We start from the raw sequence: 15,399 nt of genomic DNA on the forward strand, positions 1-15,399 counted from the left end.
CGTAACCCGCAAAAAGCCTAATTCTCCAAGCTCCAATGGAGATTAGCTAAAACCTCAACAATATCAAGCAAACCTAACACAATAAGCATAAAGCTTAAAATTGTATTTAGCTACAATTTAGGAATTGCCAAATAAGCACTTAATTAGGCAAGCCTAATATTTAACCTCATCAACAACATATTCCTCTTCCAAAGTTTCTCAACAAATGAATTCACAAGGCATAGACTCCAATTTATAAAGTTAACCCATTCAATATCGTCTCCAACATTATGACTAGCTTCCATAAATTTACACTACATCATTAAGAGACCTATGAAAGCAAAATCAAAATATCCTCCAAGACAAGAAATTTAAAATTTCAACTAACTCCAAATAACTCAATGGCAATGGAAAAATTAAATTTACCAACCATCACACATTATAACTTAAAACCCCTAAATTTTTCACCATACATAAACCTTAAGTAGCCATTTTTTAGCATAAATTATATACCCACTCATCAAATAATTCCACCAATACAAAACCCATACATAAAAACACATAAATATCACTTCCAATGCTCATAAATCACATGGATATCATTATTCAAGCTTAGATAAAAATGACCTCAAGCAAAAGTGTAAAACCCACCAAAAATATGAGAAACTTTTACCTCAAATAAAAGGATGAAGATGCTTAGGGGGGATTCCTAAGTATTTTTCCAATGATCTTGCCGAAAAAATGATGGTGAGATGGTGTGGTTTGGAGGTACTGACAAGAAAGCTTGAGGGAGTGAGTGTGTGTGGTCTACTGAAAATGAAAAAGAAGAAAAGAAAGAAAAGAGAATGAGAGGTGAGCCGGTAAAAGAGAGTAAGAGATAAGTGAAAAAATGAGTGGTGGGAAGTGGCGTAGGTGGGTTAGTTGGGAGGCACGTGTGAACTCAAAAAATCTAACCCCTTTTTTGTTTTTTTTTTTTAGGGGCTGACTGGGACGTTACATTCTTCCCCTCTTATAAAAATTTTGTCCTCGAAAATTTACGTACCTTGATCCTAAAAAAGGCTTAGGTATCTTGAGAACATATCATCTTAACGCTCCCAAGATGCCTCTTTCACTGAGTGATTCTTCCAAAGCACCTTTACCCATGATATTGTTCTATTGCGTAACACTTGCTCCTTACGGTCCAAAATCTCTACTAGAAATTCTTCATATGACAAGTCATCTCTAATCTGAATCGGCTTATAGCTCAAAACATGTGAAGGGTCAGGAATGTATTTCCTCAACATAGACTCATGAAAAACATTATGAATTCCTGACAAGGCCGGTGGTAGTGCAATTCTATATGCAACTTCGTCCACTCTTTCCAAGACCTCAAAGGCCCTACAAACCTAGAGCTTAACTTACCATTTTACCAAATCTCATTACTCCTTTCATAGGTGTAACCCGTAGGAAAACTTTATCTCCAGCTTCAAGTTCCAAAGCCTTCCTTTTAATGTCATAATAGCTCTTTTGTCTACTTTGGGCTTCTCGTAGTCGATCACGAATCATATTCACCTTTTCACAAGTCCTCTGAATAATCTTTGGCCCCAAGATTTTTCATTCTCCAACATCATCCTAACAAATTGGGATCTACACTTTTTCCCATACAAAGCCTCATAAGGTGTTGCTCTAATACTTGAATGGTAACTATTATTGTAAGCAAACTCCACCAAAGGTAAGTGACTAGCCCAACTCCCTTTAAAATCCCAAACACATGCTCTCAACATATTTTCTAAAGTTTGAATAGTCCTTTCAAACTGTCCATCTGTTTAAGGGTGGAAAGCTGTGCTAAAATCAAATCTAGTACCCAAGGCCTTTTGCACACCACCCCAAAAATGAGAAGTAAACCTTGGATCTCTATCTGAAACAATAGAAGTAGGTACTCCATGAAGTCTCACAATCTCATCAACATAGAGCTGAGCTAACTGATTAAGGGAGTAGTTCATCCAAATAGGGAGAAAATGAGCTGATTTTGTCATTCTATCAACAATCACCCAAATAGCATTATGACCCTTTGGAGATCTCGGCATTCCTGAAAGAAATCCATAGAAATTTTCTCCCACTTCCATTGGAGAATAGGAAGTGGTTGCAACAAACCTGAGGGTCGTTGGTGCAACACCTTAACCTATTGACAAGTCAAACATTGCTCTACAAAGTGGGCAATCTCCCTTTTCATATTATTCCATCAAAAGTTTTCATGAAGATCATGGTATATCTTTGTACTACCTAGATGTATTGTATATGGGGAATAGGGAGCCTCCTCTAGAATCTCCTTTTTTTGATCAATAGATCATTTGGAACACAAAGTCTACTCCCAAATCTCAAAACACCATCCTCAAAAATAAAAATTTATATTTCTTTCCACTACACACCTCATCCATGATTTTCTTTAAATGCGAGTCATTGGCCTGTGACAATTTAATTCTTTCTACCAAAGTTGGTTGAATGCTCAAACTAGCCAGGTAGGCCTCAGAATGGCCTATAACAACCTCAATCTCCATCCTTTCAAGATTAAGAATAATTTCCTTTTGAGTGGTTAGCAAAGCAGAAGGCTTTCTACTAAAGGCATCAGCTACAACATTAGCCTTATTAGGATAATAGTTAATAGAGCAATCATAATCCTTAACTAATTCTAACCATCTCCAATGCCTTATATTTAACTCCTTTTGGGTAAAGAAATACTTTAAACTTTTATGATCGGTGAAAATCTCGCATCTTTCCCCATACAAATAATGTCTCCAAATTTTCAGAGCAAAAACAACTGCAGCTAACTCCAAGTCATGAGTGGGGTAATTTTTCTCATAATTTTTTTTTTCAGTTGACAAGAGGCATAAGCCACAACATCCCCATTTTGCTTCAACACACAACCAAGTCTCTTATGAGAAGCATCATTATAAATGACAAAACCCCCCGTACCTGAAGGGATAGTTAATGCTGGAGCTGTGACCAATCCCCACTTTAGCTCTTGGAAGCTTTTCTCACATTCTTCCTTTCCCTTAGGATCTATAAAAAAACCCTCAAGTGTTCTTCATGCTCTTCTTAACTCTTAGAATAAATCAAAAAATCATCAATGAACACACTGAAAAATCGATCCAAGTACTCATGAAATACCTTATTCATAAAATCCATGAAAGTAGCAGGGGCATTAGTTAATCCAAACGACATCATCAAAAAAATTCATAATGACCATATCTAGTCCGAAAGGCCGTCTTTGGTATATCCTCACCCTTAATCTTCAACTGGTGGTAACCAGAACGAAGATCAATCTTAGAAAAGACTTGTGCTCCTTGCAACTGATCAAATAGGTCATCAATACGAGGCAAAAGATATTTATTCTTAATGGTGACTCTATTAAGCTCACGATAATCAATACATAACCTCATAGACCCATCCTTTTTCTCAAAACAAATAAAACTGAAGCTCCCCAAAGCGAGGCACTAGGGCAAATAAACCTCTTGTCTAGCGATTCTTCCAATTGCTCTTTAAGTTCCTTTGACTCTGTGGGTGCCATCCTACATGGTGCCTTAGAAATATATGCAGTACCAGGAAGGAGGTCAATAGAGAACTCGATCTCATGATCTGAGGGCAACCCAGGTAGATCACCTAGAAAAACATCCAGAAATTCCCTCACAATGGGAATGTCTCCTATCTCCAATTCTTAGCTTTGTAAATCCACTACACTAGCAAGGAATCCTTGGCATCCTTTTCGAAGCAAGCAGTTTGCTTGTATGCAAGATATCACACGAGGCATAAAAGGCAAACATGAGGCCTTGAACAGAAATTCTGATTCACCTGGAGGCCTAAACATCACCTCTATCTCAAAACAATGCACACTAGCATGGTAAGAAGCCAACCAATCCATGCCCAAAATGACATGAAAATCATGCATATCTAACAACACCAAATCAGCCAATAACTCTCTACTCTCAATACAAAGAATACGATACTTAAGCACAAGATTAGTCATTAAAGTATCACTAACAGGGGTAGAAACCAATAATTCCAAAATCAAGTTGTTCAGGGCGCTCGATAACTTTTCTATCTTTAGCAACCAATTCTCTGCTGCCATTGGTTCAGGTTCACCATTAAAAGTTTGAGGATTTTGCTTATGGAACTCCCCAAAAGAACAACCCTCCTACCTACACTCACCACCCTAGACTGATCTAGCAATCCTAGCATAGATCATGTCTGCCACCTCATCAATCTCACCACCAACAGGAATGACAAATCTCTCACGCTCTTGGCATTGCCTAAGGCCATGCTCTAGAGCTGCAACCTCATCTACATGCCTTACTTTATGTGCTTTCTTTTTAGGAGGTATAGTGTACAAAGGTACTTATACCCATACCCAAGAAACAAGCAAGTAAATCACAAGGCAACATAGAAGGTTAGCATAGAAAAGATAGATAAGAATGAAGGAAAAGCAGGTGGAAGCTGAAACAAATGAAAAGAATAAAGGATTCATCAACCCCTAATGCTCTGACTTAGATCAAAATCAATACCTATTTCCAAAAGTCTACAGAATCATAACCTATGCTCTGATACCATATCTGTCATGCCCCGAACCCAAAAGGGGCCAAACATGAGAAACATCTCAAAGGTACCTATAGATTTTTCCTTTTTTGGAAAACCAAACTATAGGAGATTTTTATTTTCCTTTCATTTGCACATGATAAGAATATATAACAATAAATCTCCACATTACAAGTCAAAGCTCTATAATACATTTACGAATAATAACTAAAATCATGTGCCTCCACATAATACATGAATATATCATAATACTCTGATTAAATTACACAAAGTCACAATCTTATCAAGAATAAGGACCTTAACATCGAGTCTAGGCCTACCACGCCAAAGGCTAACAAACCTCAAGTGACCCATCTCCAATAAAATTAATTAAGGTCTCGTTGAACATAGCAAAATCGAGTCACCAACCATTTACAGCAAAAGTCTCCAAATTTAACATAACACTTCTATCATCACCAACAAAGTAAGCTTCATATCCAAGGTATAGCTAATTACTCTGAAAAACTGTAAGAGGGTGGGATGAGCTAAAGCTTAGTAAGTAGCATAATTAATGGGGGTGGGGGAAATGCAAGTTTCATCTTCAATATAATAATATGACAAGAATGATTAAGTAATGAAACACAAAGTTTCTCAAAGTAAATACCTTGAAACTATATACCATAATCTACAATCTGTGAGCACTAACAATATAATTTTCAAAGCCATAAAATCTAACATACGGTAAATTATCACAAATATACCACACTACCACATAGACTGGTCAGGGGATCCACCCATTCACAACTGACATGATATTGTTCTCTCTGGTATGCAGACTCTTGGCCCCATGGATAGCGGCCTCACCTATACCCTTAAGGTTTTTCTCTTTCCCCATGGGCAGCAGAGAGCGCGCGTCAAATAGGACCTCTCTTGCATGTGGTCTCTTGGCCCCATGGACAGCGGCCTCACCCACACACAATCAAGGAACCGCTTCCCCCATTGGCAGTAGGGGAGATCGCGTCATCCAAAGTGAAAGGGCATTGACCTGGATTTGATTCCGTTGTCACAAAGACTACGAAAACCAAATCGAGTGATCATCAGGAAATCACACATTGCATGGTGTTAAAACCACATAAAGCTCACAGGTTACATTACATTGAAATACATAGTTTATATCTAGGTAATTTCAGGAAAACCTTAAAAAATCTAACTTCCACAAGGTTTGTAAGGTTTTCAACTTCATTCTTGTCAAAAAGATTTTATATCAATTTCCCAATAACAAGACAAGATAAGCATCTTTTGATTTTCTAATAAACCATAGAATCCATAATTTCCTTATCAAAGATTAAATAAAAGATGCTCATATTTTTCATGTCAACAATTCATGCATTTCCTCAAATGCAATACCAAATATGATGCATTTTCATATATAATAATATATAATAGGGTCACAACACAACACTTTTAATAAAACATATATCCATATATAATTTTCCAAAATGTGTTTGACCCGAAAACATCATTTATGAAACATGGTTATTTTCTAAAAATATCCCATTAAGAAGCTACTTACCTCGCAACCCGCAAAAAACCTAATTTTCCAAGCTCCAAAGGAGATTAGCTAGAATCTCAACAATATCAAGCAAACCTAACACAATAAGCATAAAGCTTAAAATTGTATTTAGCTACAATTTAGGAATTTCCAAATAAGCACTTAATTAGGCAAGCCTAATATTTAACCTCATCAATAACATATTCCTCTTCCAAAGTTTCTCAACAAATGAATTCACAAGGCATAGACTCCAATTTATAAAGTTAACCCATTCAATATCATCTCCAACATTATGACTAGCTTCCATAAATTTACACTACATCATTAAGAGACCCATGAAAGCAAAATCAAAATATCCTTCAAGACAAGAAATTTAAAACTTCAACTAACTCCAAATAACCCAATGGCAATGGAAAAATTAAATTTACCAACCATCACACATTATAACTTAAAACTCCTAAATTTTTCACCATACATAAACCTTAAGTAGCCTTTTTTAGCACAAATTATATACCCACTCATCAAATAATTCCACCAATACAAAACCCATACATAAAAACACATAAATATCACTTCCAATGCTCATAAATCACATGGGTATTATTATTCAAGCTTAGATAAAAATAACCTCAAGCAAAAGTGTAAAACGCACAAAAAAGATTAGAAAATTTTACCTCAAATAAAAGGATGAAGATGCTTAGGGGGGTTCCTAAGTATTTTTCCGGTGATCTTGCTAGAAAAATGATGGTGAGATGGTGTGGTTTGGAGGTACTGGCGGGAGAGCTTGAGGGAGTGAGTGTGTTTGTTCTACCAAAAATGAAAAAGAAGAAAATAAAGAAAATAGAAGGAGAGGTGAGCCGGTTAAAGAGAGTAAGAGATAATTGAAAAAATGAGTTGTGGGAAGTGGGGTAGGTGGGGTAGTTGGGAGGCACGTGTGAACTCCAAAAATCTGACCCTTTTTTTTTAAGGGCTGACTGAAAGTCAAACAAAGCCAAAATCCCCACAAAACAACATTTTCATGGTTTTACATCAAACCCGAGCTTCTTGGAGATTTTCAGCAACTTTGACCAAGTTTGACCTGGAGTTGACCCCTAGTAGGCCTAGAAACCCCAATGTTGATTTGGCCGTTAGAACGGGCTGAAACCAATGCCATTGCGAAGATTATTAAATTCTCAGTCCAACGACTATTTATGGGTTGAAATCGAAGTTAGAATGGCCGAGATATCAGGAAAACCGGGCTAACGCACCGATTGATGCATCGCTAACTTCCAGGAGCCATAACTTCTAATCCAATCATTGGATTTTCAAGTTCCATACCTTTTTAGAAACAGAAAGTCAAGATCAACCCTGATTAGAATCTATTTCAAGGGCCGCGACCTCAAAAAATGCACTAGGGCTATAAAAGGCCCTAAGCACCCCAGACCAAAAAGGAGAGATTTTCTGAGTTTTAATCTCTGCTCGCACACTGTTTACATGTTTTTCCTTTCTTCCAAACACAAAAGGCACACAAAAAACATACAAAAGCCACATCAAAACCTCTTAGTTCTTCCTTTTTCACCAAAAACACAAGGTATTGTTCTTATACCCAATCTTCTTCTCCTTGCTTCTACACTTCGGATTTGGGGTTTAGGGGAGTGGATGTAGCTTTTTAGTTACTAAAGCTACATCCACACCCATAACCCTCTAAATCTTTTTCTAGCATTTATCTTGCTCTTTTTGCCTTTGTAATATGATTTATTACTTTCCTTAGCATGTTTCTTGCTTTATCTTGCTCCTAGCATGTTCTTAGTTTAGATCCATGTTCTTCCTTGCTTGTTTATATGTTATTTGTCTTGATCTACATGTTTTATTCTTTATGCCATGTTTTCCCATGCTTTGTTCCTCTTTTTGTTCTATGTTGATGTTGGGGTTACATGCTCATATGCTTGATGTCATGACTTTGGCTATGTCTTGCTTAGATCTACATGTTTACATGCATGTTTCTATGCCTATATGTCTAGATCCATGTTTTCACATGCTTGTATGCTTGGATTTGGTGTTCTTCCATGCTTTTATGCTTACATCCACATGCTTAGATGTATATTCATATGCCTTCACGCGCTTTTCCATGCTTATACGTGTAGATCAATGTGTTTTCATGCGTAGATTGATGTTCTCTATATGCTTTATGCCATCCTTTATGTGCTTGTGTGCTTCACGCCATGCTTATGTGCTTAGGCCTAGACCTTGTTTGTCATGCCATGTGCTATTGTAGCCATTTTGTTCCTTTTATCACATTTTCTTATGTTTTGGTCTAATGGTTAAGACCCGATCTGGACCCTATGGTCTTTGTCATCATCCATACACCAAGGCCCATATTGAAGGGCTTGGATAATTTTATTTGCATGTCTATGCTTGCTTGCTTCTATGCTTTTTGCTTGTGCTAGACTCTCTTGTTCTAGGCTTTGCAATGCTTGACACCCTATGCGGGCTTGTTCTTGTTTGGTTACATCCGATGCCCATGAGGCCTTGTTCGTATGTAACCATTTGGGAGACATCTCCGGATGCCAGGTTGCTCCATGCATACCCTTCCCTTTTTTGCTCCGCATGATGCTATGTTTACCATGCTTGTTTGTGCCACTCGTTAGCTTTCTATGCATCTTTACACGCTTGCTTACATTTCCATGCATGAGTCTTACTTGCTAATGTGTCGTCCATGCTTCAACCCAATAAAGTTATGGACATTCGATCCAAACCAACATTTTTTCCTCACGGACACCACCTTTTTATTTGCTTCCTTACTTGTTTTGCCTTTTAGTTCATTTGCTTACCTTGTTGCTTATCATGCCTCCTGCCACATGCTATGCTTGCTTCGCTTGTATGCTTGTTTGCTTTATTCCCATTGCGCATTATCTATGCATCTATTCCTTCCATTCGTCCTTATCTCTAAAGTATAGTGACCCTAGTCTACTTTCCTGCACCTATATTTTGGGCTAGGCTCTAGGGATGTAGGCATTTACTTTCCCGCTTTGTGTGCTAGCATTGTGAATGATGTATGTATATATATACCTACTCACCCCTTCCGGTGTGATTGTCATAGTCCATGTCACCTAAGGCAAAGCAATGCCTAATTTTCGTCGCGAAAGTAAGGTGACACGTTGCCAGATTTTCGCCATGGAAATCTAGCACTCTATCCAGATGCCTTAGGAAAGCATAGATTGGGACCATACCCATTCAAAAGCCAAACCTCAAAGCCCCCTATGCATGCAAAGCCCCGAAAGCCAATGCCAAAATCATGTTTTTTACTGCCAATCTCCGAAAATTAAGGTTTTATAAAAAACAAAGGACTGTCCTTAGACAGGCGTTGTGGGGTGCCTAATACATTCCCCACATGTAACCAAACTTCCAAACTCAAGAATCAAAATTTTTTTTCCATCCATATTAGAATAGGAAAAATGACATTTTTCTTAGCATAGGATTGGTAATAAAATCAACTAGAAACAGGTGACCAATCACACCTTAGAAAAACCCAATGATTGGTGGCGATTTCACTTACCTTTGGTAATTACCGTAAAATTTGGCCAAGATTCCTGCCACACCTCCGAAGGTAGACAAATACCTTTTCTCCACCGAGAGAGAGAGAGAGCGCCCGAAGCTCTATGCGAACCACACAACTATCGAGAGGGGCCTTCAACAGGCCCTGATCGTGTGGGATCGTCGCCATAGCGAGTGGTCGGACGAAGGCCCGATAACAGGTTTTCCAGTCATTTGAGGCTAGGCATCGACAAACTGACGATTCTGCTAGGGATACATGGGAGTTTAGCCTTAGAGCTTTCGATAAAACCATGATCTTTGGACATTGGCTTTCAAAAACACAGAAATTGGCATTAGCCTTTGGGGCTTTCCTTTTGAAAAAGGGCTTCTACTATGTCCTTGTAGACTTTTTTCAAAAGAGCAAAAAAATCTTTTTCCAAAATCCTTTTCCTAAAAAGGGTGGCTTTGAGGTATTTTCACATGGGGTTTTACCGCTTTCCTCACATGCTTTACTGCTTTCCTCACATGCTTTACAACTTTCCTTCACATGCAAACATAGGGTAGCAAAATTTAATTTCCGCTACCCATTTATTTGCTATCTGCTGTGTTTGGAAAAAGTCTTTCCCCTTCATTAAGGATTGCATGACAAATACACCCCTTTTGAGCCGAACCTGAGCTCCGCACTGCTGGCATAGTCACATCTCTTTGGGAATTTCATCACCCCATCTGCAAATGCCCAGACACAAACATCAACAGTGTTACCCATAGTTAGATCTGGGGCTGACTTTATAGGCACTTCTGGGTCCATAAGTAGACAGGAGTAGCTAAAAAGGCCCTCTCGATCCTTCTTGCCCCATAACTTCCATAAAGGGAGAGGTATGGCGATTGAGTCCCACTAGGCTAGGAACAACCCACCAGTTAAAGCCTTTGCATATAGTTGGCCTAGTTATGTTAAACTTGTGAGGACTAGATCAAGCCTAGAGCCTATGAGAACTAGGGAAAGCCCAAAAGAGCGAACATCCAAGCTTAGGGAAGGACACCCTTGTAGGACTAGAGGTCAAGGGAAAGTGTTTTGTAACAGGTACGCCCTTTCTGCTTGCGCTAAAGAAATTGTGCTCTACCCTAGGTTCTTTCTATCCTGCTTGCACATCATCTATGATTAAACCCCTAGGGAAAGCAACCCCGTTGCTTCTACGTGCTAGATCATACCCCATCCCTAAGGGTTTACAATCCTACAAGGGCACTCGTGCATACACTAAATTGTTCCGTCACCTAATTGTGCAAAGATAAAATTTGTGGCAAGTAACCGAAACTTCGTTTAGAAGGAAATGTTGCCGAAAAACTATCAAGAATCCTAAGACATCATGAGCTCAGGAATTCTCCCAAGAGAGATCCTAATCATTAAAGAGACCCAAACTGCTAGGAGATCCAAACTGCCAAGATGTCAAGAGTCCAAGGGCCTTTTCAAGAGATCCAAAGGTCCAAGAGATCTATGCTGTCCAAGTTACCAAGAGATCCAAGTGTCCAAGAGCTTCCCCGAGAAGTCCACATTGTCAGAAGTCGAACTTTTCCTCACAATTGCATTTCCTTGTATTGTAAAAGGCCCACTATTGGAGCCGATGAACCCAACATTGAAAAAGCAAATCTTGTACAAGCATGTAATCAAAAGAAGGGTCCTTCCCGCATTGTCCAACATGTCATGAAAGTTTCGGTTACTTGCCAATCTCGTGCATTAATTTTGCATCATAGTAGAAACTCACCATGATAAATAACCAATCAAGGGTGCAAAGCCAAATTTTTCTGAAAATGGTAGATGCATGTTAAATAGTAAAGGCATAAACAAACTTGATTTTGGTGTTGTATTTCCACATTGTCAAATGCACTCCATTTCTTTCATCTCCTATTCTTTCCAAGGGTCAAAAGATTGCTAAAAGGAAACAGTCTAAGCTACCACCACATCGTAATCTAATCGTCACTAGGTATCACGCAAGAGAGATGTCTACTAGTGGTACTTCTCCCCACGAGGAAAATGCTCAGGAAATTACTCTTTTGAAAGAGCAAATGTTAGAAGTGATGTGTATGTTGCAACAAATAGTTGTAAGAGGAGGACAAAACTCCTCTGGTTATAGTCAGGGAGGTCCCTGAACTGAGAATGAAAATCAGCCCCCACAAGGACAAGATCAGGGCCACAATATACCACCCCAGGGCCATGACCAAAAAACAGATCTTCTAAGGACAAGATGTTAGGATATGTGCCCTTTAAATCTTATTGTATGATGCTATGTATGACATTATGTATGACTTAATTTTGTGATTAATAATTTTTTTTATTATCTAAAATAATGGTAACATAAGTACTTGGACATTATCATATAGTCCATGAGATGCATAGTATGTGATTTAGACACAGAAGATATAAATCACAAGTTCTTTATAAATTCAGAATATTAGTTCGTATTTGGTGATGAAATTGGGCATTTCATCTGCGAATACTATAATATATTAACTAAGATGATTTGTTTTGATTATGAAAGTGGAGACTTCTAGTTTATATGTTGATATGTTACAAGAGTTAAGACATATTGAACTGGACCGCTGTGAGATTTATTATTCTCCTAATGACTGTTAAATGAATAATAAATTTCACAACTTCAATTTACATCAACTCTTAATCCTGAGAGAATAATGGACCTGATCATGAAGTGTAGGTTACTTTGATATATCAGGAGTGAGATCTAAAGTCACGATCAAAATCTTAGTATGTTGGACAACTGCATTTAGTGTTGATGGGACATATATTCTCAAGATGGAATTCATAATCTTTTAACGGAGATATAAAATATTCCCTTGAGATAAATTTAATGGGTTTGGTTATTCAAAATGTTAGGCCTAACCACTTTAGTAAAGAGTTACTAAAGTAAATATTTATGAAATTGGATTTCATAAATATATGATGAATAACTTAAAGGATTAAACCGAGTACTCAAGAATTAAGATGTAGTAATCTTCAAAGTGGTAGTGTACATTCATGACTTTGTATTACTATGAATATTTTACGAAGGGGTTGCATATATAATAATGTCTTGGGATATAATTTATTAATAAGGCCTAGAGTACAATTATATTTATATAGTGGTATTAAATATAACTAATACTAGTGGGAGAAAGATACAAGGGTTGGATCTCATGATTTCTAAAAGTGCAAGGCTATGTGTGATGGGATTACACATGATTTCTAATTAAAAACCTTTATTTTCAAATGTCTAGTGGGAGAGAGATACAAGGGTTGGATCTCATGGCCTCTATTATTGGTTCATAGTAGTGTGGGTAAGCACCTCGTCTTGGCGTATATGCCTTGCAATCCCAAAAGAGGGTATTTACTTTATAGTACTACAAGATTGAACTTACCCGGTTAAAATAGTGTGAACAAGCACCTTGTCTTGGCGTATATGCCTCACGATCCCAAAGGAGGGTGTTTTGTTTCATGGTACTACAAGTTTAAACACTATATTGGAGATGAAATGTGGCTACACATGATTCTAGATAATGGTGTATACTAGACTAAGTGTAATATTAACCTCCCAAAGGAGCTATGTCATTATGTACTTAGAGTCCAAAGTTAATACGACATATTATTAGTATTTGATAAGAGTTATCATGATGGCACTAATAATGAGAATAGTTCTCAATCAATCATAGTATTTATAATATACTTGCTACCAAGGAATTATAGACATGACATTGGGTTGTCGTTACATATTTTATATTATAGTTTTATTAAGGTTCCATACTATATGTTTATATGCTAAATTGATAATGTCCATTTTACTTATCATATTCATGTTTGTTATTTTTAGATTTAAATCATGGCATTTTTAGCCCACTTGTTGCTATTCTTAATCAAAACAAACTGACTGGATTCAACTATGTTGACTGAAAAAGAAATTTGAACATTGTTCTAATTGTTGAAGAGCATAAGTATGTGCTTAGTCAACCTTGTTCTAACTTTCCATCATTAGATGCTCCTTTTGAGGAAAAACAGCAATACGATCGTTGGCAGAAATCTAATGAAATGGCCAAGTGCTATATCTTAGCATTGATAACGCCTTAAAATATATATTTGTTATATATTTATGTAGGCCTTATCTCCTTATTACTATGCTTAATTTGTATAATTAAGTCATGATTTGCATTAGTCCCTATTATATATAAATAAGATGCCATTCATTGTGTGTAACGTTCTACTTTCAAGAAATCATGTAAGAAATATGAGTTTACAGGAATTTGTGAGAGAAGGGAAGCCAAACTAGAATTAAGTGGAGCTAAAGGACCAGGCTTAAATGTGTAAGGAGGTGCAGCTAGAGTGCTTAGATCATCTACCATGATTGGAAGCTTCAAATAAGGAAAGAAATCAAAGAGACAGAATCTAAAAAGGAAAAATCTGATCTGAGCATGGATCAGTATTTTGGGCGTATCTATCTCCTCAAAAATCTAATTGACACAAGGCTATATGGGTTGGAACTGTAACTTAAATATCTACAATTTTTCAGTTTTGAGTTTTTCGAAATTCTCAATTTTTGAAAGCCAAAATTAACTCACAGGTTATTGCTGTAAACTTGAACGAAAATTAAAATAGTAAAAGTTTTATTTTCTTTGGACACTTTTACATTAGGGTTTTGAAGGGAGGCTTTGTAGAACAAATTTTGGTAGAGAAAACCTTGTATTTTTCTTTCTCTAATGGCAGCCTAAACTCTTTGCTAGGGCTAGGGTTTATGTTTCTTCTATACGGTATGAATATTCAATGTGATTCTTTCTAGGATTTTATCAACGACATATTTGATTGTTGAATTAGATTTCTTTTGATGTATTAGTTCTTCCATACTTTCAATAAGTTCAATCATGTTTTTCTTATTGTTTAGATGAATGTCTAAGAGTTTCAAGTAGAAATCAGATTTTAAAGTGAATGGGTTTTTCTGAAAACTTTTTTAACCGCATTATTAATCGAGGTTACCATGCGTTCTTGAATTGTTTCAGTTCAACCGAATCATAAGTTTTTAATTATATTTGAACAATCAATTATGAAATATATATTTTCTTAGATCACAAAGAATCTCGTATCGATATAGGGAAACATCCCGATGCCCTAGTATATACATTATTGATTTAAATCAATTATTATTATTATTTTTGTTAACAATCACCAAGCAAAAGTACTTTTCTTCTTCACCCAAATTGTTGTTTAATATATTGTATTTGAATTTACCTTGCTCCTTGTGGTTCGACCTCGGTACTCTGAGAATTATATTGTTACGATCTCCTGCACTTGGGAGTGAGTAAGCAATTTTGGCGCTGTTACCGGGGAGCTGCTACTTGTTCAGAGGCAATTTTGGGGTGCAATGCACAACTGGTGAAAATTCTTCTATTGGTAACTTTGTTCCATTTTTTCCCCTTATTCTGTTTTTATTTTTTCTGTTTGTTTTTATTTTATTTTATTTGATTGTATATTCATTGTTGCATGATTATTTGGGTTAGAAACGAGAGAGGTAGATTAGAAGATTTTGAAACTTACTTTAGTAATCTTTTTGACACACCTTTGCCTTCACCTTCTTCATCAATCATAAGTGATGAAACACGTAATAATCATGACGAGAATAGAAGAACTATGTATGAATTGTTGCATCCCACATAAAATTCTGTTCCTTCACGCATCATGTTTCCACCTAATGCACCACATGTAGAATTGAAACAAGTTTTATTAGCAATACTTCTTGACTTTAGGGGACAAGAAAATGAAAATCCTTATGTCC

General features: G+C 36.9%; 1 protein-coding gene across 1 annotated transcript; it reads right to left on the reverse strand.

The window, feature by feature from the left end:
- Positions 1-1,064: 1,064 nt before the first annotated feature.
- Positions 1,065-4,084, reverse strand: LOC142605880 (uncharacterized). The gene is made up of 6 exons (XM_075777306.1): positions 3,778-4,084; positions 3,468-3,618; positions 3,242-3,363; positions 2,388-2,587; positions 1,864-1,940; positions 1,065-1,356 (listed from the first exon to the last, which is right to left on the reverse strand). Exons 1-6 carry the CDS (start codon positions 4,082-4,084, stop codon positions 1,065-1,067), a joined length of 1,149 nt encoding a protein of 382 aa, XP_075633421.1.
- Between the last annotated feature and the right edge of the window lie 11,315 nt (positions 4,085-15,399).

This window comes from Castanea sativa, chromosome 8 (assembly GCF_040712315.1).
Source record: "Castanea sativa cultivar Marrone di Chiusa Pesio chromosome 8, ASM4071231v1".
Classification (NCBI taxonomy): domain Eukaryota; kingdom Viridiplantae; phylum Streptophyta; class Magnoliopsida; order Fagales; family Fagaceae; genus Castanea; species Castanea sativa.